Source organism: Leucoraja erinacea, chromosome 30, assembly GCF_028641065.1.
Source record: "Leucoraja erinacea ecotype New England chromosome 30, Leri_hhj_1, whole genome shotgun sequence".
Classification (NCBI taxonomy): domain Eukaryota; kingdom Metazoa; phylum Chordata; class Chondrichthyes; order Rajiformes; family Rajidae; genus Leucoraja; species Leucoraja erinaceus.
Window position 1 is genome coordinate 15862671 of NC_073406.1, and position 21245 is coordinate 15883915.

General features: G+C 43.4%; 1 protein-coding gene across 1 annotated transcript in view; it reads right to left on the reverse strand.

Annotated features, from left to right (window-relative positions):
• Nucleotides 1-643: 643 nt before the first annotated feature.
• cfap74 (cilia and flagella associated protein 74) overlaps nt 644-21245 on the reverse strand; it is a 134130-nt gene continuing 113528 nt past the window's right edge. The window contains exons 32-38 of the mRNA XM_055659016.1: nt 18220-18339; nt 17537-17689; nt 10428-10557; nt 8250-8404; nt 6151-6280; nt 3941-4068; nt 644-883 (exon numbers count right to left, since the gene is read on the reverse strand). Coding sequence (XP_055514991.1) covers nt 644-883; nt 3941-4068; nt 6151-6280; nt 8250-8404; nt 10428-10557; nt 17537-17689; nt 18220-18339 — 1056 coding nt within the window. The remainder of the gene's footprint in view (nt 884-3940; nt 4069-6150; nt 6281-8249; nt 8405-10427; nt 10558-17536; nt 17690-18219; nt 18340-21245) is intronic.

Below are 21245 nucleotides of genomic sequence, written 5' to 3' on the forward strand. Positions count from 1 at the left end.
ATCGGCTAAATTTAATCAATGAACTTGGGGACAGATCCTATTGCAAGTAGAAAGATACAGTTATAGCGTCAAACAGCAGAGAAATAAGCCCCTTGGCCCAATTAGGACCCGAGGGCATAGCCTGAGAATTAAAGGATATAGCTTTAGAAAGGAGATGAGGAGCAATATCTTTAGTCAGAGGGCGGTGAATCTGTGGAATTCATTGCCCAGACAGCTGTGGAGGCCTAGTCATTAGGTATTTTTAAGGTAGTGATTGACAAATTCTTGATTAGTAAGGGTTATTTGGGAGAAGGCAGAAGAATGGTGTTCAGAGGGAAAGGTAGATCAGTCATGATTGAATGGCGGAGTAAAGTCGAGGGGCCGAATGGCCAAATTATGCTATTATGACTTATGAACCTGCCCATGTGGACCAGGATGCCTCAAGTATGCCAGTCCCATCTGTACTTCACAGGACTCTGAACAAAATAATGGCATTCTTGCGGGTAAAATCAGGTGGTTTCTATTTGTTATTATGTACCTTATTCAACGCATCATTAAATAGATTTAATTAAATATAAAACTTCAGTTTGCAGTGTGGAATTTAATAAACTAACAGCACCACATTCTTTAATTTAATAATTTATTTTTGAAAGTCTTAAAGAAATCAGTCAGTAATGTTGTCAAATTGTTGAATTGCTATCTGAACTGTTGAGTTTATGCAGGTCTGAATTTTATGCAGGACATTGGAAGTCACAGTGTGACAACTTACATCATGCCCAGCAGGGGGAGTCCAGGTGACACTGACGGTCTTTGTGTTGCCAGCTTCCACAATACCTCTGGCCGGCTCAATGGTGAAGCCCTTCGCCTGAACTGATTGTGGGTAGTCAATGACAAACTCAACACTCTGCAAAGGCAACAACACCCATTTGTGGCAGATATTTTTAAATGAAAGAACTCAATTTTCTGGAAACGTAGAAACAAAGAACTGCGGACAGTGTACACAATACACAAAAGGAAACAAAGTGCTGGAGTAACTCTGCAATCCAGGCAGCATCTCTGGAGAACAAGGATAGGTGACGGGTCAAGGACTCTCTTCCTGAAACGTCATCTATTCATGTCCTCCAGAGATGTTGCTTGACCTGCTGAGTTACTCCAACTCGATTTTCTAACTGAGCTGTGATGTTGCAAGATAGCGCTGGAACATGGCGACTCACTGCATGCTGTTGCCGAAGAGGATCTATTGTACGTATTACAGTATAATTTGACCGAATAGCATTTTGAGCTTACATTTCACTATCTCTATACACTTGACCATAACTAAACTATTGAATCATTGAATTAGGGTTGATCTTTATTTTTGAGCACTAATTTTGTGATATTAGGAAGGTCTTTCATTTCCAAGGCCCCTCCACAAACCTAGGGTATCCCAATACATCTTCAAGACAATATCTACACATCAAGCTCAGTGATATGATTATGGACCAAATATTCATATCAGCCACTTTACCGAGATCTGTATTTCATTTAATTTAATGCAATGTTACTCCTGAATTAGATCATCTATAAATATAATGTTAACTGTCACTTTATATGAAACCATGAGAAATTGATTTTGAATAGTTAATTAACCCACCAACCCGCACGTCTCTGTGATGTGGGAAAAAACCAGAGCATCTGGAGGAAACCCATGCAATCACAGGGAGAACAAATTCCACACAGACAGCAACCAAGATCAGGATTGAACGGCATTCACTGGTGTTGTGAGGCAGCAGCTCTACCAGCTGCGCCATCGTTAGAGAGGGTATCCTGGTGGGATCATCCAATGATGTATCATGATGTATCATGGGTGTAATTCAGGAATATGAAAAGGGCGATCACTTTGCTGAGGTAATACCAATAATCAAAGGGCAATATGGTGCCAGATATGTACGCAAATTACAGAATGGTATAAGAGCAAGAGGATTATAGGATTCCGGGGTTTCACTTTCCTAACATTGACCAATACTGCATTAGTACAAGATGCTTAGATGGGATGGAATTAACTCCACTGACAGACAGTGGCACAGTGGTAGAATTGCTGCCTTACAGCAACAGAGATGCATGTTCGATCGTGTGGGAGATGTCTGTAGCAATGTTACAAAATTTTGAGATTTAAAAAATCAAGTCTGCAATTTATCCCATCAGATAAAGCATAAAAAGAAGTTTAATTTGACACCTAATTCACTCTCATATCTTCAATATTAAAAAAAGTTATGGCCATTTTCATACTCGGAAATTAGCATCTTGTTTTTCCATTGACTTAACACAAAAGCTGTGATCGAGGACAGTCAAAAGCCCATAACTTTCTTAAATATTAAGAGAACTGAAAGAAATTGTCAGTTATTGTAGATTGAAGCATTATGAAACAAATATGAAACAATCTTACTTGGATGTCCTGAAATTAAAGCATATAATTAGTTAGTTACCCAATTGTAGCTAATTACAAAATTCAATTACTAGATCTAAACATCTATCCATTTCTTATGAAAAGATTAACATTTTTAAATAGTCCAAATAACATTCACACAAGAATTCACAATATAACATGATTTTTAAATCTCAGTCATGAATTTATAGGCCAAATGGAAGGAATTTAGTGTTTAATTCCCGTAAATTAATGGCCTTTTAAATCATCTTGCGAGTGGGATTTTGTGGAACGCGATCGTTTGGAACGTTGCGGTTGCGGTGAATTTAAACCCCATATCAGCAGGAAAAACACTGCCGGTTCGTATGGGGCCTAAATCACCTTTTCGCAACGTCAAATTTGGATTAAGTCATCCTAAGAAGCACGTTTATAGGTAAAATAAACGGCTTTCCTTTAGCTGTCCCGTACTTTAAATCCGTCCCCGTTGTCAGCATTCACGGCATTAGAAACTAATTTTTAATTTACTCCAGCGCTGAAATTGTCCAGCAATTAAAAATTAAAAATTCACAGACCGGCAGTCGGAACAAATCTTCAGCATAAGCTCACACACCGAGAAAATAAAACTCCGGCAGGCAGGAGAAAACGGCATTTTAACCCCGCCCCCCTCCCACAAAGACACCAAAGTTGCGCATACAGCCTGTGACAGAACTGCAGCGCCGCTGAAGGTAAGTCTTGCAACATACCTACTGTCTGTGCAAAGTTTGTACGTTCTCCCCCTGACCTGTGTGGGTTTTCTCTGGGATCTCCTCCCACACTTCAAAGACGTACAGGTTCGTGAGTTAATTGGCTTGGTATAATTGTAAATTGTCCCTAGTGGGTGAAGGATAGTGCTAGTCAATGGGGATCGTTGCTCGGCGTGGACTTGGTGGGCCGAAAACGGGTTGCCAGAGCATGGTACATTAACAATATTGAAAAGACATTTGGACAGGTACACGGATGTTGAAGGTTACAGGCCAAACTCCCATGTTTATGAGGCTAATTATTCGCTGTTCAAACACGATTCACAATTGTGGGACCTCTTCCTCACCACAACCCATGAGTTTGTTCTCACACTTTAGTTTAGAGATACGTCATGGCCCACTGGGTCCAAGCCGAACATCGATCATCTGTTCACCACTGGTTCTGTTATCCCACTGTTGCATCCACTCCCTGCACATAAGGGGCAATTTACGGGACCAATTAACCTACAAACCTGCACGTTCTTGGCATGTGGGAAGCACCTGGATGAAAACCACCCAGTCACAGGAAGAACGTGCAAACTCCACGCAGACAGCATCCAAGGTCAGGATTGAACCCGAGTCTCTAACACTGTGAGACAGAAGCTCTAACCAGGAGGCCACTGTGCCATTATCGCCATGTAATATATGTATTGAACTTATCATCTAACTTCCCAGTAAATTCTGGTCTAATTTACCATTCCTAACTTTAAATACTTATAACTTTCAAAATACAATTTGTTACACATCTATAATTTTCAAAGAAATGTGAAACCATTACCTTTTTTCCAGCAAGTTGGGTTGATCGGATGCATCCTACCTGAAATTCTCTCAACGCAGTGCTGTATTTATTGTCAGACTTGGTGCTTTTCAGAGTGAGCAGGAGCGATTTCAACGGCCGATGGACTTCTGTACACAGCAATTGTAGGAAGTTACAGATGAAAGCTCCAGAAAAAAACCCCCCACAGAAAGTCTATTTTGTGAAGTTACGAACACTTCTACATGCAGTGGGTGGGAAAAAAAATTGGAAGTGACAATTGATACTGAATTAATTGTTAATGTTAAATATGATATTGATAGATTCTTGTTAACTGCAAAAATGAGGAATAGGTAGGTAAATGGCCACAGGTCAGCCTCAATCTCATTGAAGGTGGATCTAGCTCAAGAGGTGATATTCCAATAGTCCAATGATCCTGTCCGTTTGAGTTGAGTTGAGTTGAGTTCAGTTAACGGTCATGTGTACAAGGTACAGTAAATAGCTTTTGTTATGTGCTAGCCAGTCAGCAGAAAGACAATAGACAATAGACAATAGGTGCAGGAGTAGGCCATTCGGCCCTTCGAGCTAGCACCGCCATTCACTGTGATCATGGCTGATCATTCATCCGCACAGTACCCCGTTCCTGCCTTCTCCCCATATCCCTTGACTTCGCTATCTTTATGAACTCTCTCTTAAAAGCATCCAGAGAATTGGCCTCCACTGCCTTCCGAGGCAGAGAATTCCACAGAATCAAAACTCTCTGGGTGAAAAAGTTTTTCCTCATCTACATTCTAAATGGCCTACCCCTTATTCTTAAACTGTGGCCCCTGGTTCTGGACTCCCCCAACATCGGGAACCTGTTTCCTGCCTCTAACGTATTCAATCCCTTAATAATCTTTTATGTTTTAACAAGATCCCCTCGCATCCTTCTAAATTCCAGTGTATGCAAACCCAGTCGCTCCATTCTTTCAACATATGACAATCTAGCCATTGCTGGAATTAACCTCGAGAACCTACGCTGCACTCCCTCAATAGCAAGAATGTTCTTCCTCAAATTAGGAGACCAAAATTGCACACAATTCTCCAGGTGCGATCTCACCTGGGCCCTATACAACTGCAGTAGGACTTCTTTGCTCCTAAACTCAAATCCTCTCGCAATGAAGGCCAACACGTCATTAGCTTTCTACACTGGATGCTGTACCTGCATGATTTCTTTCAGTGACTGATGTACAAGCACATCCATGTCTCGTTGCACCTACCCTTTTCCTAACTTGACACCATTCAGATAATAATCTGCCATCCTGTTCTTTCCACCAAAGTGGATAACCTCACATTTATCCACATTAAACTGCATCTGATTACAATTGAGCTATCCACAGTGTACAAATACATGATAAAGGGTATAACATGAATACTGTTTAGTGTAAGATATAGTCCAGTAAAGTCCAATCAAGGATAGTCCAATGAGATAGATAATAGCTCAGGACTGCTCTCTGGTTGTTGATTTGAACATAATGGACAATTGGAATATGTTTGGATGGAATGGGCACATTTGGACTTAATAATTTTGACTGCCTTGGGAAATAGGTAGATATATAGATAATTGAAAGTTGGAGTTTGTGTCAAGAGTGTTTCATTGTTATATGTACTGGACACAACAAATAATGTCTTATTTGCTGCAGCTTAACAGGCTTGTAATGTTATCAATAGTCAATAGTCAGATTTATTCATCACATTCACAATGAAGTGCAGTGAAATGAACTTGCCAGCAGCTGTACAATAAAAAAAGAACACACAAAACACATTAAAAATTTAACACAAAAACATCCACCACAGCATTCATCACTGTGGTGGAAGGCACAAAATTCAGTCAGGCCTCCTCCATTTTTCCCCGTGGTCGGGACCACAAACCTCCGCAGTCGGCCAGATGTACAGGCCCTCTCCTCTGGAAGGCAAGTCCCGAATCGGTGCTTCCCGACCGGAGGCCGCGGGTACAAGATGATGTTATAACACACACTTAAATATACAATAACCAATGGTAATACCAGGCAACCATAACAGTACCAAACTGAAGTCTGCTGTGCAACCAAAGACACTGTCCATAGAAGATGGTAGTTAATGGTTAGTGTTGTGTGGTGCTCTCGAGCCTGAAGGTTACTGCGAAGAAGCTGCTCTTGGACAACAACAATCCTTCCCTCAGTTGACAATAGTGGAGCATAATATATATGTCCTACCTGTTACATCCACTTGCTCATAACTTGGTAAGATACTTAGAGATTCCACTGAAACATCTATTGGGTCTCCACCTTCAACGAACATCAGATGTTCCCTTGCAGCTCCCTTCAGCTGGATCGAGTGGCTGACCTGTGAAAGGATGGATAATCAACAAATGTTTTGAAATTTCCTCGATGCAGAAGATGCACTGCTGCTATTTCTGGCACCTGCTCAAAATGTTAATTAATGGGGGCACAGTGTAGGGGTGGAGGCAACATTGGCAAAGAGGTAGAGTTGCTGCCTTACAGTGTTACAGTTCAATCCTGACTATGGGGGCTGTGTATGGAGTTTGTACGTTCTTCCTGTGACCGAGTTGGTTTTCTCCGGGTGCTCCGGTTTCTTCCTACACTCCAAAGATGTATAGGTTTGTAGATTAAATGGCTTTGTTAAAATTATAAATTGTCCCTAGTGTGTCGGATAGTTCTAGTGTATGGGCTGATCACTGGTCGGCGAGGACTCGGTCGGCTGGAAGACCTGTTTCCACGCTGTATTTCTAAGTCTAAAATGTAAAGTAAAGTGTAAAGTCTAAGCAAGTGCTGCCACTATCACTCACACACCGTGCATGCGAATAGATGTGAGGTTTGGAATGCGCTGATAGTAACAAAAGCTTAATTATATTTGCAACAGATTTTCATCAGGATTGATGAAAATATTTTGTCTCTGCAGTTGTGAAGTGACTGATGAGACCCACATGGGACCCATAGACTTTGGCACAAGAGGGGATAAAGGTTCAATGGTTCTTTATTGTCACATATGCACTACACAGTAAAATGATTTTTGCGTAGCATATACGGTACGTGTACAAGTTACCATATTTGGACACCATTTACAAAAGAAAGGATCCAAAGACCAGTCCAAGGTCCGGTCCACATGCTGGATGTACTGGTATGCCCCTGATCCAGGTAAGCCCAGGTAAACCCCAGGTTGCTGCACAACCTCGCCCATTGCCTTTGATGGCTCGGACCGTGAATCGGTGTCCCTCTCCTCGCCCGACCTGTGTCCTGAAGGTGCTGGAAGCAATAGCCCAGTCTTTCTCCTACCGGCCCCACTCCTCCCGTCTGTCGTCGCCAGCAGCTCCCTCCTCCTCGACTCTCTGGTCTTTGGGGCCGAGCTCTGCTACTTCCAAACTTCCCCTGCAGGCAGTGGCCTGCCGGGTCCTTCTCCGCAGCGGCAAACCAGGCCCGTTGCCACATGTAGCCGCGGGCAACCCACTGGCCCACCGGGACGCTGTTCCCTTTGACCTGGCGGGTCATTATTCGCAGCAATGCGTTCGGCCCGTCCTTGTTCGGCTCCTTGGCACATCCCAGGAGCTTTCTGCCTTGGGGTTTGGCAGTATGGTGTGGACATAGACCAGGGTTCCCCAAGAGTGGGTGGAGATGTTGCTGTTCTTCAAGGAAATTTTAGAAACATCTTTGAATCTATTTTGCTCAAGCACTAGTAGTTTCTTCTCATGGACTTTGGAAGAGAATGCAAGTTTAAGGAGTTTGGTATCACATGCAAACAATATGCCCAATGGAATCACCTGAGTGTAAGCTACAGTAAGTGGTGCCACATGTAGACAGGGTGGTGGAGAAATCTTTTGGTATGCTGGCCTTTGTCATTCGGGGCGTGTGTATAGTGTGCTGTACTGTTCTGACCGCTATGCTATATGAAGTGTGTGGCGGCATAAGAAGAGATCCCCCAGGATGTTGCCTGGAATGGAGGGCTGTCATTTTAAAGGTGTTCTGGCAAGTAGACCATAAGACACAGGAGCAGAATTAGGTCATTCAGCCCATCGAGTCTGCTCCTCCATTCGATCACGGCTGATGTAATTTTCCATCTCAACCCCATTCTCCTCACTTCTCCTTGTACGCTTTGACACCCTTGGATAGGAAAGGTGTAGAGGGATGTGGGCAAATGGGATTGGCGTAGAGAGTCACCATGGTCACCTTGAACAAGGTGGGCAAGAGAGCCTGTTTCTATGCAATACGATTCTGTCATTTTATGATTTTACCGCAAAAATAATTATAGAAGCAATTTTGCCTTTAACCATGTGCTGGAATAAGAAGCACCCAGTTACCTTGTCAAACAGCTCCACATGCATGACATCTGAGTAACAAAAACCTTCGTGGTCTGGGCTGAATGTCACTTCAAATTCTTGAGTCTGCATTGCTTCAATGCAGCCTTTGATCGGGGAAACACTGAAGACACTCTGACCACCATAGTTCTGAGTACCTGGCAGAATATATAAATGAGGAGAATTACATCTTTGCCATCCTATTTCAGTTTGTTACGCTTTGTTCACATGCTCCACCGACACGACACACTCAGGAAACACGAGATCACTTTAGAGATTATTCAACCTCACTGAAATACCAGCAAGATTACAGGAAGAAGGAAATGTTGTTGAGGACCAGCACTGCATAAGTATGATATGATTGTGGACCACATCTCCAATTTATCATATTCTAACCTTGTGACCTCTGCCTGAACAACCTAGAAAGCAATCAAATCATAGTCATACATATGGAACCAGGATCCTCGGCCCAACTCATCCATGCTGACAAAGCTATTCTAATTTGCCCATGTTTGGCCCCTATCCCTCTAAACCTTTCCTATCTGTCCAAGTGTCTTAAACGTGATTGTTGTACCTGCTTCAACTACTTCCTCTGGTTGCTCATTCCATATACCTGTTACCCTCTGTGTGAAAAGGTGGCCCCTCAGCTTCTTATTAAATATTTCCCCTCTCACTTTAATCCTATGGTTTCTTATTCTTGATTCTACCCAAGGAGCTTGGCTAACCTACAAATTCACCCTATCTATACCCCTGATAAATTCGTACACCTCTTGAAGATCAGCCCTCAGTCTCCTGTGCTCCAAAGAATAAAGTCCTAGCCTGCCCAACCTCTCCCCTTCATTCATGTCCTGGCAACATCCTCATAATTCTTCTCTGCACTCTTTCCAGCTTAGTAGTATCTTTCCCATAGCAGGGTAACTAAAATTGAATACAAAACGACAAGTTTACAATGTATTTTACACTGTAGCATAAAGTCCCAACTTTTCTACACAATTCAATGACTAATTGAAGCCCAGAGTGCCAAAAGCAGTCTTCGCCACCCTATCTACCTGCTATGCCATTTTCAGGGGAAAATGTACTTGTAGTCCTGGATCCCTGTGCTTTACTCAGCAGTTTACAAATAGTGGAAGAGATATCGCATGTTTGATGAAAGTTGGAGAGTAGTTGGTCTAAGCACCGCTCTTTGAAGGATGATTAAAAATGGCGTGCAGGAGTTATAAATAATGATCTGTATTTTGAAATTGATGTATACAGGAGAAGTAACGATGATGGTGAGCACAAAACACTTAGGAATGGCAGATGCTGTCAGACATCAGGCTAAGTAAAGTTCACAGGGTAAAGTATCTCAGTTGTACATCAGAAATATATCTAAGGGAAATGGTGAGGCTTATCACTTGGTGAAATGGCAGGCCTGATGTTCTGCCTGTGCTGAATTCGTTGATCGGAGCTTCATTGTTGAAAAGTATGCAGTTTTGGGAATACATAGGTGAGGTGGTTTAGTTTAATTTAGTTTAGAGATACAGCAAGTAACCAGGCCCTTTAGCACACCACGTTCGCGCCGACCAGCGATCCCCGCACACTAACACTATCCTACACATCAGGGACAATTACAATATTTACCAAGCCAATTAATGTGGATGCCTTTGGAGTGTGGGAGGGAACCGGAGCTCCTGAAGAAAACCCATGCAGGCCACGTACACACTCCATACAGGCAGTACCTGCAATCAGGATCGAACCCAGGGACCTGCCGCTGTAAGGCAGCAACTCTACCGCAGCACCACCATGGTGGAGGCAGATACAATTACAATGTTTTAAAGGCATTTTGACAGATGCTTTGAGAGAAGTAGAGCGATATGGATCTAATGCAGGCAAATGGGATTAGGATGGAGAGTCACCACAGTTGTTCTGGACAAGGTGCTGTACAGGGACAGGGCAGCACATGTTGAGATGGTGCCCAAGGTGGATCAGAATGCATGTAATGATTGTCAAAATTGAACATAGGAGTGGTGCGGTACTGAATCAGTTGCGATGAGATTCTCTCCCACATCCATCAGCTTCTGTCTTCAGCAGGTGACGTTTACAAAATATAATACACACGCATGGGATTGAATGAAATGTTTGGATATAACATATCTGGATTGAAGTGGTTTTGCATAATTAAAGTAAGTAAAAAGTACTCACCTACTAAATCATCAGGTATTTCATTTGATGTCAAGAATGGTGGTAACGTTTGCTGGTCTTTGTGCTTTGTGTAAGACAGACTTTCCAGCTTTACATCAAACATAACGTTAAGCCTTGTGGCATTTTGCAACTGGAAAAAAAAGATATTAATAAAATCATAGTAAATGTAAAATGTATGTTCATCAGACACGGTTTCCAGGGAATATCAGTGAGAGCATTTCATTTCTATGATCCAGGAAATGCCCCCTAGAATCACTTCCACTGTTTGACTGATGTCCCTAAAGGCAGCTGTGGTGCCCGGAGTCAGTAAAGCTTCACTTACATCTTGACAATGTTGTCTGTTGGTCTGCCAATGCTTTCAGGTATTCTTGCCCAGATAGACCGTTGCAGTCAATTCATGTTAAATCAATAATTGCTTTGATGATAAATACTCACTTAATAGTGCTGAATAACTATTGAATGTTGTGTTTGACAGGTTATATTAAAATGGAATGTAACACGATAGTTATAATGAATTTGCAATCTGAATGTAACATGTAAATTTGTCAAATCAATTCTAACATTTCATTCTATAGGGACATACAGCACAGAAACAGGCCCTTCAGCCAACTTGTCCATGCTGACCACAATGTCCCATCTAAGCTAGAACTATTTGCCATGGTTTGGACCATTTCCCACTAAATTTTTCCAATTCATGCACCTGTCCAAGTATCTTTTCAATGCAGTTATAGTACTAGTTCAACTCCCTCCTCTGGCAGCTGGTTCCATATAACCTCCCAGCCTATAAGTGAAAAAGTTGCCCCTTAAAATCAATCCTATTAAATCTAGGATTCCCGTTCACCTAAAACCTATAATTTTTTATTCCTCTACCCTGCTATAATTTGTGACCACCATTGTCTATAGCTCTTATCCTCATTTTGCCATTACTTTTGAAATAGAGCACAATGCAGAGCACCTGGTTCTGAGTTCAGGATAAGGCTAATTGAATGATATAGGGAAAATGTGCACAGTAGCAACAATAATGTAATTAACAATAATAATTGACGACCGGAACAAAAATGATTTAAGAATTTTAAGCTCAGTTCAACTGACAAACAAATTGTGACCAAGTTTTCATTTGTAGAATTTGCTATATGTTTTTTTTTTTATAATGGTTCATAGTAACTTTAATTATACAGTGCCAATTTGACTTCTCAATAATTCCAGAAGTTCCTTTCTGAAGTACTGGCACCATATTTGGAAGCAATCATGTTTGGCTGTGGCTTTTTGGCCAACATCAACTGCAACAGCAGTGCAGAATCCATGATTTTACTTCGGAGTCACGTGAGTGACTACGTGAAGAACCCGCTCAGCACGCATGCGCCGCATTACGTTCAGCAGTGCAACAGCGGCACATCGGGAGTCAGGCGCTCCCGCTACGGGGTGAAAGAACGGACCGTCAGGTAAGCTCTGAGGTCGGGTTTTTCTTTCACAGGGAGCCTTCTGCTGTTAGGCAGAGAAGAAAGGCTCTAGAACAAACCTGTCCCCCGCTCGACTCCACGGAGGAGCGTTCCATCTGGGGCGGGGGGCAGCAACAAGGCGGTAGGACCGCTTACCGGGCACTCCGCTATTCCCCGACACCGCGTCCGAGCCCAGCCCGCTAGCGCCTGAGCAGCAGGCTGGAAGTAAAGCCATGGAAGAGGCGTCCGGCCAGTGGCTTCCGACTTGTCGGACGGGGACATCTCTCCACCCGCCCGGGGGAGAGACAGCCGCCTGAGCCGCATGGAGCGGCTCCTGGAGCAGGAGCTCCAGCGAGACGCGCTTCGTGAGGGGCGCTCTCGCAGGGGGGAGTTCAGGCACTCCCTCCACAGTGCCTTGTGCACTGGCCATCGCTTCCTCCTTACCCAAGAGTAGCTTTGGTGACCAGGACTGGGCTGGTCAAGAAGAGGGGACGATGGCTGAAGATCTCGGGAGTATGCAAGTAGTGCAGGAACAGGAAGAGCTGCTAGGTGTGGTGGACCGCTACGTGGCAACCCCACGTGCAGGAGGCCATTAAATGCCAAACCAACGGCCAGCATTAACCACCTCTCCAACAGGCCCCTACAGGAGAGGTGATCAATAAGGCTTTAGAAAACAATAATTCTTAAGCAGCAGCACCACATCGCGTCCATCAGTCGACGTCTACCATATGGGACTGGTGTAAAGCTCAGGGTCCGCATTCTATCCCCGAAAGTCTTCTTTAGACCAGGGCCATAGTGGACCCCATGGAAAATGCGCCACCCCCCAACATCACCGCCACGTCAAACGACGTGCAAGACTCGTTGGACCGGCAGGAAACAGAACAATACCCATAACCATGGAGGTAGGTGGGTCTGGTTCCTACCAGCATATAGAAAATAGGGGCTTAATACGAACAGGGGGGTGATTACACCTGTTTTAAGAAGCACGGGAGTCTATCAAGAGTGATCAGTATTTACTTAATGGCATTAGTGGATAAAAAATACAATTCATACTAGAAAAATTGCCACCAGTTCAACATTCACCCCAGAGGGTATTATTCCCTCTCCGTTAGAGAAACGAGAGGGACAAGCTGAACTGGTGAGACTAATTACAAAGGGTATCATGGGAAAACATGAACCCTTGGAATTCGTATCAAATATATTCACTAAACCCAAAAAAGATGGTGTATGTCGCATCATCATTGACTTAACTTCACTGAATATGTTTGTTAAGTATATACATTTCAAAATGGAAACGGTTGTTACTGCCAACCAACTAATTTCCAAAGGATACTTCATGGCAAGCATTGATCTTAAAGATGTTTACTATTTAGTACCATTCACAAGGATCATCGCAGATACCTGAAATTTACCTGGATGGGGCAGCTATGGCAGTTTAAAGCGTTACCCAATGGGTTCACATCAGCCATAGATTATTCACCAAGATACCAAAACCAGCTCTGACAATATTCAGAAGACAAAAACATATTGTCATGGCATATCTTGATGATATCTTAAATAATAGGCAAGACCATGGAATTGACTATGTTAGCTGTATCAGCTACCAAACAGTTATTCAAAACCCTGGGATTGTCTTACATCCAGATAAATCTAAGTTGAAGCCATCCACAATCATGGACTACTTGGGCTTCACAATTAATTCAGTCTACGTGACTGTAACATTGCCAAGAGACAAAACAGTTGAATTGGCACAATCATGCAACAATTTAATGATTCGGACCTTTGCACTGTCAAAACTTACAAAGAGCAAAGGTACAGGCACCAAAACGACACACAGGTCATTATGATCGTGTCATAAAGTTACCCACTGAAGCAATATCAGAACTACAGTGGTGGGCAAAAAACGTTTGGCATAGTTTCAGCCCTATTATCATCACTAACCCTACGTTAGTTATCCAAACAGATGCCAGTGCTCAAGGCTGGGGAGCAACTAACTCTATATCCAGCACAAGTAGTAGATGGACTAACCCAGAGTCATCGTTACCACTTACACTGGGCATTAATTATCTAGAGATGTTGGGTGACTTTTATGGTTTAAAAGCATATGCACAAATATGCATCACTTGCATGTACAGTTACAAATAGATAATACTACGTGGTGGCCTACATTAACCATATAGGCGGCATAAAATCGGTATCATGCGACAAGTTGGTCAACACAATTTGGCAATGGTGTGTCGAAAGGCATATTTGGCTATCAGCAACTTACCTGCCAGGTAAACTAAAAACAGTGGCAGACACCAGGTCACGTAAATTTAATGACAACATCGAATGGATGTTAAACCCCAAAAAATTTGCAAAAGTTATCAAGCAATATGGCATGCCAGATATCGATTTATTTGCATCAAGGCTAAATCACCAGGTACCTATATATGTTGCTTGGGAACCAGACCCGGAGGCAGCAGCGGTAGATGCGTTCGCGCTGGATTGGGGAAATTCTTCTTCTATGCATTTCCTCCCTTCTGCCTCATCAGTTGGGGACTACGTACAATACAAATGGACTCTACTTCAGGTATTTTGATAGTACCTGACTGGCCTACGCAGCCATGGTTCCCAATACTCCATGAAATGGTTGTTGAAACTCCGATGGTATTCCCCAGTGACCCAGAGTTATTAACACCCAGTGTCGGGCACAAGCCACCCGTGCCATGAACAAATCAAACTCCTGGGTTGCAGATTCTGCACAAACCACTTCTGGGGCTGGGATTATCAGAACAAACCGTCGACACCATGTCAGCATCCCTCCGAACATCCACTAAAAACAGCACTTGTCCAGCATCAAAAAATGGGAGAAGTACTGCTTGGATACAGGGACCACCTACTCAACCGCTACAGTTACCAACGTACTGGAATTCCTGGCGAACCTTCACCACGATGAAGGACTCAGCTACAGAGCCATCAACACAGCTAGAAGTGCCCTGCCTGTCTATTTAAAACCAGCTCCAGGACAACAGGCCATGGGGTCCCACCCGCTGGTGGTCAAACTAATGAAGGGTATTTACAACTCTAACCCCCTAGACCAAGGTACACCCATATATGGGATGTCAGTGTGGTCCTGACATACCTAAGGGGATAGCCACCAGCCAGATCCCTCAACCTGGAACAAATCTATGCTCAAAACACTCATGTTGATGGCACTTGTATCTGCACAGAGGGTCCAGTCACTACACCTATTGCGACTGGACAGCATGCTCACAGCTCCAGACCAGATCTCTGTCGTTATCCAGGGACTGATCAAACAGAGCAGACCAGGAACACCTAATCCAGTCGTGGAATTCCGGGCTTACCCGCCAGAACCATGGTTATGTGCCATGACCCACCTATTATCCTACATAGACACAACCAAAATATTCGAGGGAGATGAAAAGCCTTGCGGGTCAGTCATAAAAAACCTTATGGTCGGGTGACGAGCCAAACCATTTCGAAATGGCTCAAGCAGGTGCTAAAAGCTGCTGGGATAAACACTAACAGGTACAAATTTTATTCCACCAGGGCAGCATCCACGTCGACGGCTAAAAGAATGGACGTGCCTATAGACCACATCCTGGCTACAGCAGGATGGTCGGGGGAAAGACCGTTCAGAAATTTTATAATAAGCCGTTGGCAAAACCTGTTTTATTTGCAGAAAAGATTTTACAGACTGCAAATATTTAATTTAAGCCCAGGGGAGCAATTTAATTTATTTGCTGTTATTGTTAAAAAATACCATTGTGTTTTTCTACAAACAGATTCATTGGTTGATTACGATAACACACTTCCTCCCTCAAGGATTTCGGCAGTGCGTGAAATAATACCTGTTACACGGTTTGAAATCACAGAGCTTTGAAGTCTTCACGTAGTCACTCACGTGACTCCGAAGTAAAATAGTAAGATTAAACGAGAACTTACCAATTTGAAGTTTGATCTGTATTTTATGAGGAGTTACGATGAGGGATTACGTGCCCTCCGCTCCCACCCTCATTAATATGGGTAAAAATGTTAAACTGATGTCTCCTTTTCTTTACTATGTTTACTTCAATAACTGTGTCTATCTGTGATTCCACACCGCTGCTTTGAAGTATGCCGCGCATGCGTGCTGAGCGGGTTCTTCACATAATCCCTCATCGTAACTCCTCATAAAATACAGATCAAACTTCAAACTGGTAAGTTCTCGTTTAAACTTACTATATTCTCCATATCCTTGGTGGAAGAAATTGGCTGAGGTTCCTGTCAGTGACTGCAATGCATGGAGCCCTACAGACATTGCATGCCCTGCGAACTGTGAGCAGGATCACAACAAACTTCAAAGATGGAGATAGGCTGGTGGAATAGGCTGGCAGATGGGTGGCTGATTAAACATAATGCTGAGAAATGTGAAGTGTTACAATTTGGAAATAGAACAAATCTAAGAGGGGCACCAGAACAGAGTGATATGGCAGTGCATGTGCATGTTTGTTCAAAGTGGCTGGGGAGGTTGAAAAAGCAGTTTAACCAATAGCCCAGATGAACCTGGGCTTTATACATAGATGCATGGAGTGCATGAGCAAGATGGTAGATCTTTATAACACACTGGTTTGACTACTAGTGGATCAATGTGTCCAATTCTGGGCTCATGTATTAGCAAAAATGTGAGGGTTTCAAAGGGGGTGCAGAGAAATGTATCTAAAAAATCAGAAATCAGAGACTTCAACGATATGGATACTCGTGATGTTTCCACTAGTCTAGAAACAGAGGACATCGCTTCAGAATAAAAGGACATACCTTTAGAAAGGAGATGAGGAGGAATTTCTTTAGTCAGAGGGTAGTGTGTCTTTGGAATTCATTGCCACCTATGGCTGTGGAGACCAAGTCATTGGGTATTTTTAAGGCAGAGATTGACAGATACTTGATTGGTAAGGGTGTCAAAGGTTATGGGGAGAAGGCAGGAGAATGGGGAAGATAGATCAACAATTGATTGAATAGTGGTGTAGATTCAATGGGCCAAATGGCCGACTTATCTTCCTATGACTTATGAACTTATGAGAGTTTGGAAAAGCTGGGGTTATTCTTGGCACTGAGGAGGTTGTGAGGAGATCCTGTGAGTTATTTAAAATCGTGAAGGGCGTAGATTGAGGAAACATCCCAGTGGTGGTGTCAAGAACAAGATACACTGAATAAACGAGACAAATAAAAGATCGAAATGTAACATCTTTTACACAGAGTGTGGTTGGGAATGTATGACCAACGATAGGGTGGTGAAATATTCAAGGATAATCTCCAAAAGGGAACAGGATAATGATGTGAAAGGAAAGAATGGGCAGGGAATCGGGGAGAGAACAGGGATAGGGTGGGTGTGGGGTGGATGCAAGGACTATTGGGTCAATCTGATAAGAACCATTAGCGTCCTGATGGACAGGTTGACCTCCTCCTATGCAGGAATCATCCTTTGATTCTGTGACCTTATCTGGCGTCACCTTCATAGCTCACGAATGATAACATTGTATTCCAGCAAAGAAATACCACCTTCCTCGGCCACAAACAATCTGATGGAGGAACTCAACGGGCCGGGCAGCATTTGTGGAAGGAAATAAACAGTTGGCGTTTGGGGTTGGTACCCTTCATTTGGGCATACTTACAATCACCAGCACTCACCTGGAATGTTACTGTTCTTCTTTGATTTGCAAGAACATATCCCATATCCAATACTTTTTCCAGAGAGCATGTCACTACTGGGTCTACACCATAACCCTTCAGGATCAGGGAAAGGTTTGCCTTAGCAGTGCTGATTTCCATGGATTCATAGAACTGTGAAAAGATGATAGGGCTTTTGTAACTAGAAGCTGTATTAGTGACTGTGATATTTCATCCTTTAACTCTCTGAAGTAGACACACTGAATTTCATATTTAAAATGAAAAATAAACATCTAAAGGTAGACAGAGGCAAAAGGAAAAGTTTTGCATCCACATTCAGTAAATCATCAGGAATATAGCCGACCTTTACTCTCATTAGAGATATTAGCAACAACATAAGCTAAAGTAACATAACATAAATGATAGGTAGACAAAAATGCTGGAGAAACTCAGCGGGGGAGGCAGCATCTAGGCGCATCTAAGAAACATAAATGATTCTTCTTCAGAATATTATTGTTGCAGTTTGCGTTTCTAACTAACTCCTTGCTGTAAAAGAACCTCCATTACCTCAGTAAATGTCAGCATGGTTCCTTGCTTTTAACACACTGCAATAAGGATCCCACTGTTCATAATTTAAATACATCATTAATCCACTATTTTGTAAATTCAATGTAAACAAAATACATGTTTAAAAAATGTTTCACCATTTTGCTCTCCGTTGGCGTGAAGGAAAACACAAGATTGTGAAATTCCCCCGGCTGAAGAGCCTGAAGACAACTTAACAGCTGGAAGGAGCCTCCAGGATCCAGGACAGTTGATTTCATCTGTAATATTGTGAGTTAAGGCTCAACTTGCATAAGACCACAGAAAACTGGAGACAAAGGGTTAAATTAATCTAGTAGTGATATTTTGGCTCACGATGTTAAACAATCGATAGAAATAATTAACGTAAGGTAATGTCCAAAATATATGGCCATTACTAAATCCATTAAAGATGAAACTCTTTCCTGATGAGAGCAGTGCAGATGTGGAATTTTCCTGCTGCATGCAGTGGATGAGACAAGAGAGGTTTTAAAGGACGTTTGATAAAATGCAGTAGGAGAAAGGATTTATGGGTCATGGTTTGGGGGAAGGTTGAAGGGGTGAGAGGAGGTTCATGTGCAAAATAAACTCCAGCAGAGCTGTCGAAACAACTGACTTATTTCTGCATTATGAATACCAAGTAGTTCTCACAATTACATTCATAAAATTTTCTTTTCAATTTAGAATTGTAGACGTTAGCAAAAAATAAGCGCGGAAACAGGACCTTCGGGCCACTGAGATCGCACTGACCAGTGATTACCCTGTACACGACACATTAGGAACAATTTACAATTTTACCAAAGTGTCAAAGAAAACTTTAAAACACGCCACAAAGATTTAACAAGGCAATCAAGACTATTTAAGAGCGTCAAGAACAGCGATTGCTGGGAGCAATCTAGCATTCATCTCAACTTTATGTAGAGTATTTCCCTTTGATGTTTACTGTTGCAGGCACTCAAGCATTTTCCCTCTTCAGAATGGTCAGAGCGGTCTGCGGTGCTTCTGGCTGTGGCGCGGCGCGGCGGGAACCTTAAATCTTCGACCGCCGGCCTGCGGCCTCCACCTTTATTATTGTATCGCTGCTGACAACCCAAAATTCCACCGACCCTGGTTGTGTGGCAATAAATTCTATCAATAACAGTTATAAATCATGCACCTCGGAAAGCCACAGTTCAATGAACACAGCTCAATGCCACCCTATTGCAGATAAACAAATGTCCTGTTATCCTTTCCACCTCAATTTATTGTTTTACAATTCCATTTATCCTTCTACAGAAGCCAATTAACCTATATGTCTTTGGAATGTGGGAGGAAACTGGAACACCCGCAGAATACGCACTTGGTCACAGGGAGAACGTACAAACTCTATTCAGACAGCACCAGTAGTCAGGATCAAACCTGGGCCTCTTGCAAAGCAGCAACTCTACCACTGCGCCACTGTGCTGCCCCAAATTCTTGCTTATGTCTTGAATCAGTTGTTAGGGAGAAGCCAAGATCCTTCTCTTTCATGCCTCTGACCAAAGCAGCAGACCAGGAAATCTATGAGATCCAGATAAATGCTTTGCTAACCTTGTGTCAGCCCACATCAGATTGTTAGTCTACATTCTAGTGCAGGGCCCCAGTCTAATAACATAGAGCGACTAGGGCAAAACTAACACATAAATAGCAACTTGGAGAGGTAAAGCAATTAACAACATGGAAACAACAAGCATGACTAATGATTCCCAGATGACAATTGTTCATTAAGATTCTGCTAGACCAGGTAAGTGGAGGAAACCCATTACTTTGTACGCAGGGCATAAAAGGAAGATAAATGCCTCTGATCTCCACTCAAGCAGATAGATACAAAATGCTGGAGTAATTCAGCAGAACAGGCAGCATCTCTGATAGAAGGAATGGGTGATGTTTCAGGTCGAGACCCTTCTTCAGACCCGAAATGTCGCCCTTTCCTTCTATCCGGGGATGCTGCCTCTTCCACTGAGTTACTCCAGCATTTTGTGTCTATCTTCGGTGCAAATCAGCATCTGCAGTTCCTTCCTCCACTCAAGCATCTGAATAGTCGTTGACATTCAGATTCAGATTCAGATTTAATTTTAATTGTCATTGTCAGTGTACAGTACAGAGACAACGAAATGCATTTAGCATCTCCCTTGAAGAGCGACATAGCAAACGATTTGAATAAAAAAAAAATAAGTGTCCGGGGGGAGGGGGGGGGGGGGGGGGGGGGGTGGTGATTGGCAGTCACCGAGGTACATTGTTGAGTAGAGTGACAGCCGCCGGAAAGAAGCTGTTCCTCGACCTGCTGGTTCGGCAACGGAGAGACCTGTAGCGCCTCCCGGATGGTAGGAGGGTAAACAGTCCATGGTTGGGGTGAGAGCAGTCCTTGGCGATGCTGAGCGCCCTCCGCAGACAGCGCTTGCTTTGGACAGACTCAATGGAGGGGATCGTGGAACCGGTGATGCGTTGGGCAATTTTCACCACCCTCTGCAATGCCTTCCGGTCGGAGACAGAGCAGTTGCCATACCATACTGTGATGCAGTTGGTAAGGATGCTCTCGATGGTGCCGCGGTAGAAGTTCACCAGGATCTGAGGAGACAGATGGACCTTCTTCAGTCTCCTCAGGAAGAAGAGACGCTGATGAGCCTTCTTGATCAGAGTAGAGGTATTGTGGGTCCAAGAGAGGTCATCGGAGATGTTGACTCCCAGGAACCTGAAGCTAGAAACACGTTCCACCTCCGTCCCGTTAATGTGGATGGGGGTGTGCGTGCCGCCTCTGGACTTCCTGAAGTCTACAATGAGCTCCTTGGTCTTCTTGGAGTTAAGGGCCAGGTTGTTGTCAGCGCACCATGCTGCTAAGTGCTGGACCTCCTCCCTGTAGGCCAGCTCATCGTTGTTGCTGATGAGGCCAATCACCGTTGTATCATCTGCATACTTGATGATGGTGTTAGTACCATGTACAGGTGTGCAGTCATAGGTGAAGAGGGAGTAGAGGAGGGGGGCTCAGCACACAGCCCTGAGGAACGCCGGTGTTCAGGGTGAGGGTTGAAGAGGTGTGCTTGTCTAACCTCACAGACTGGGGTCTGTTGGTTAGAAAGTCCAGTATCCAGTTGCAGAGGGAGGGGTCGATGCCCAGGTTACCGAGTTTGGT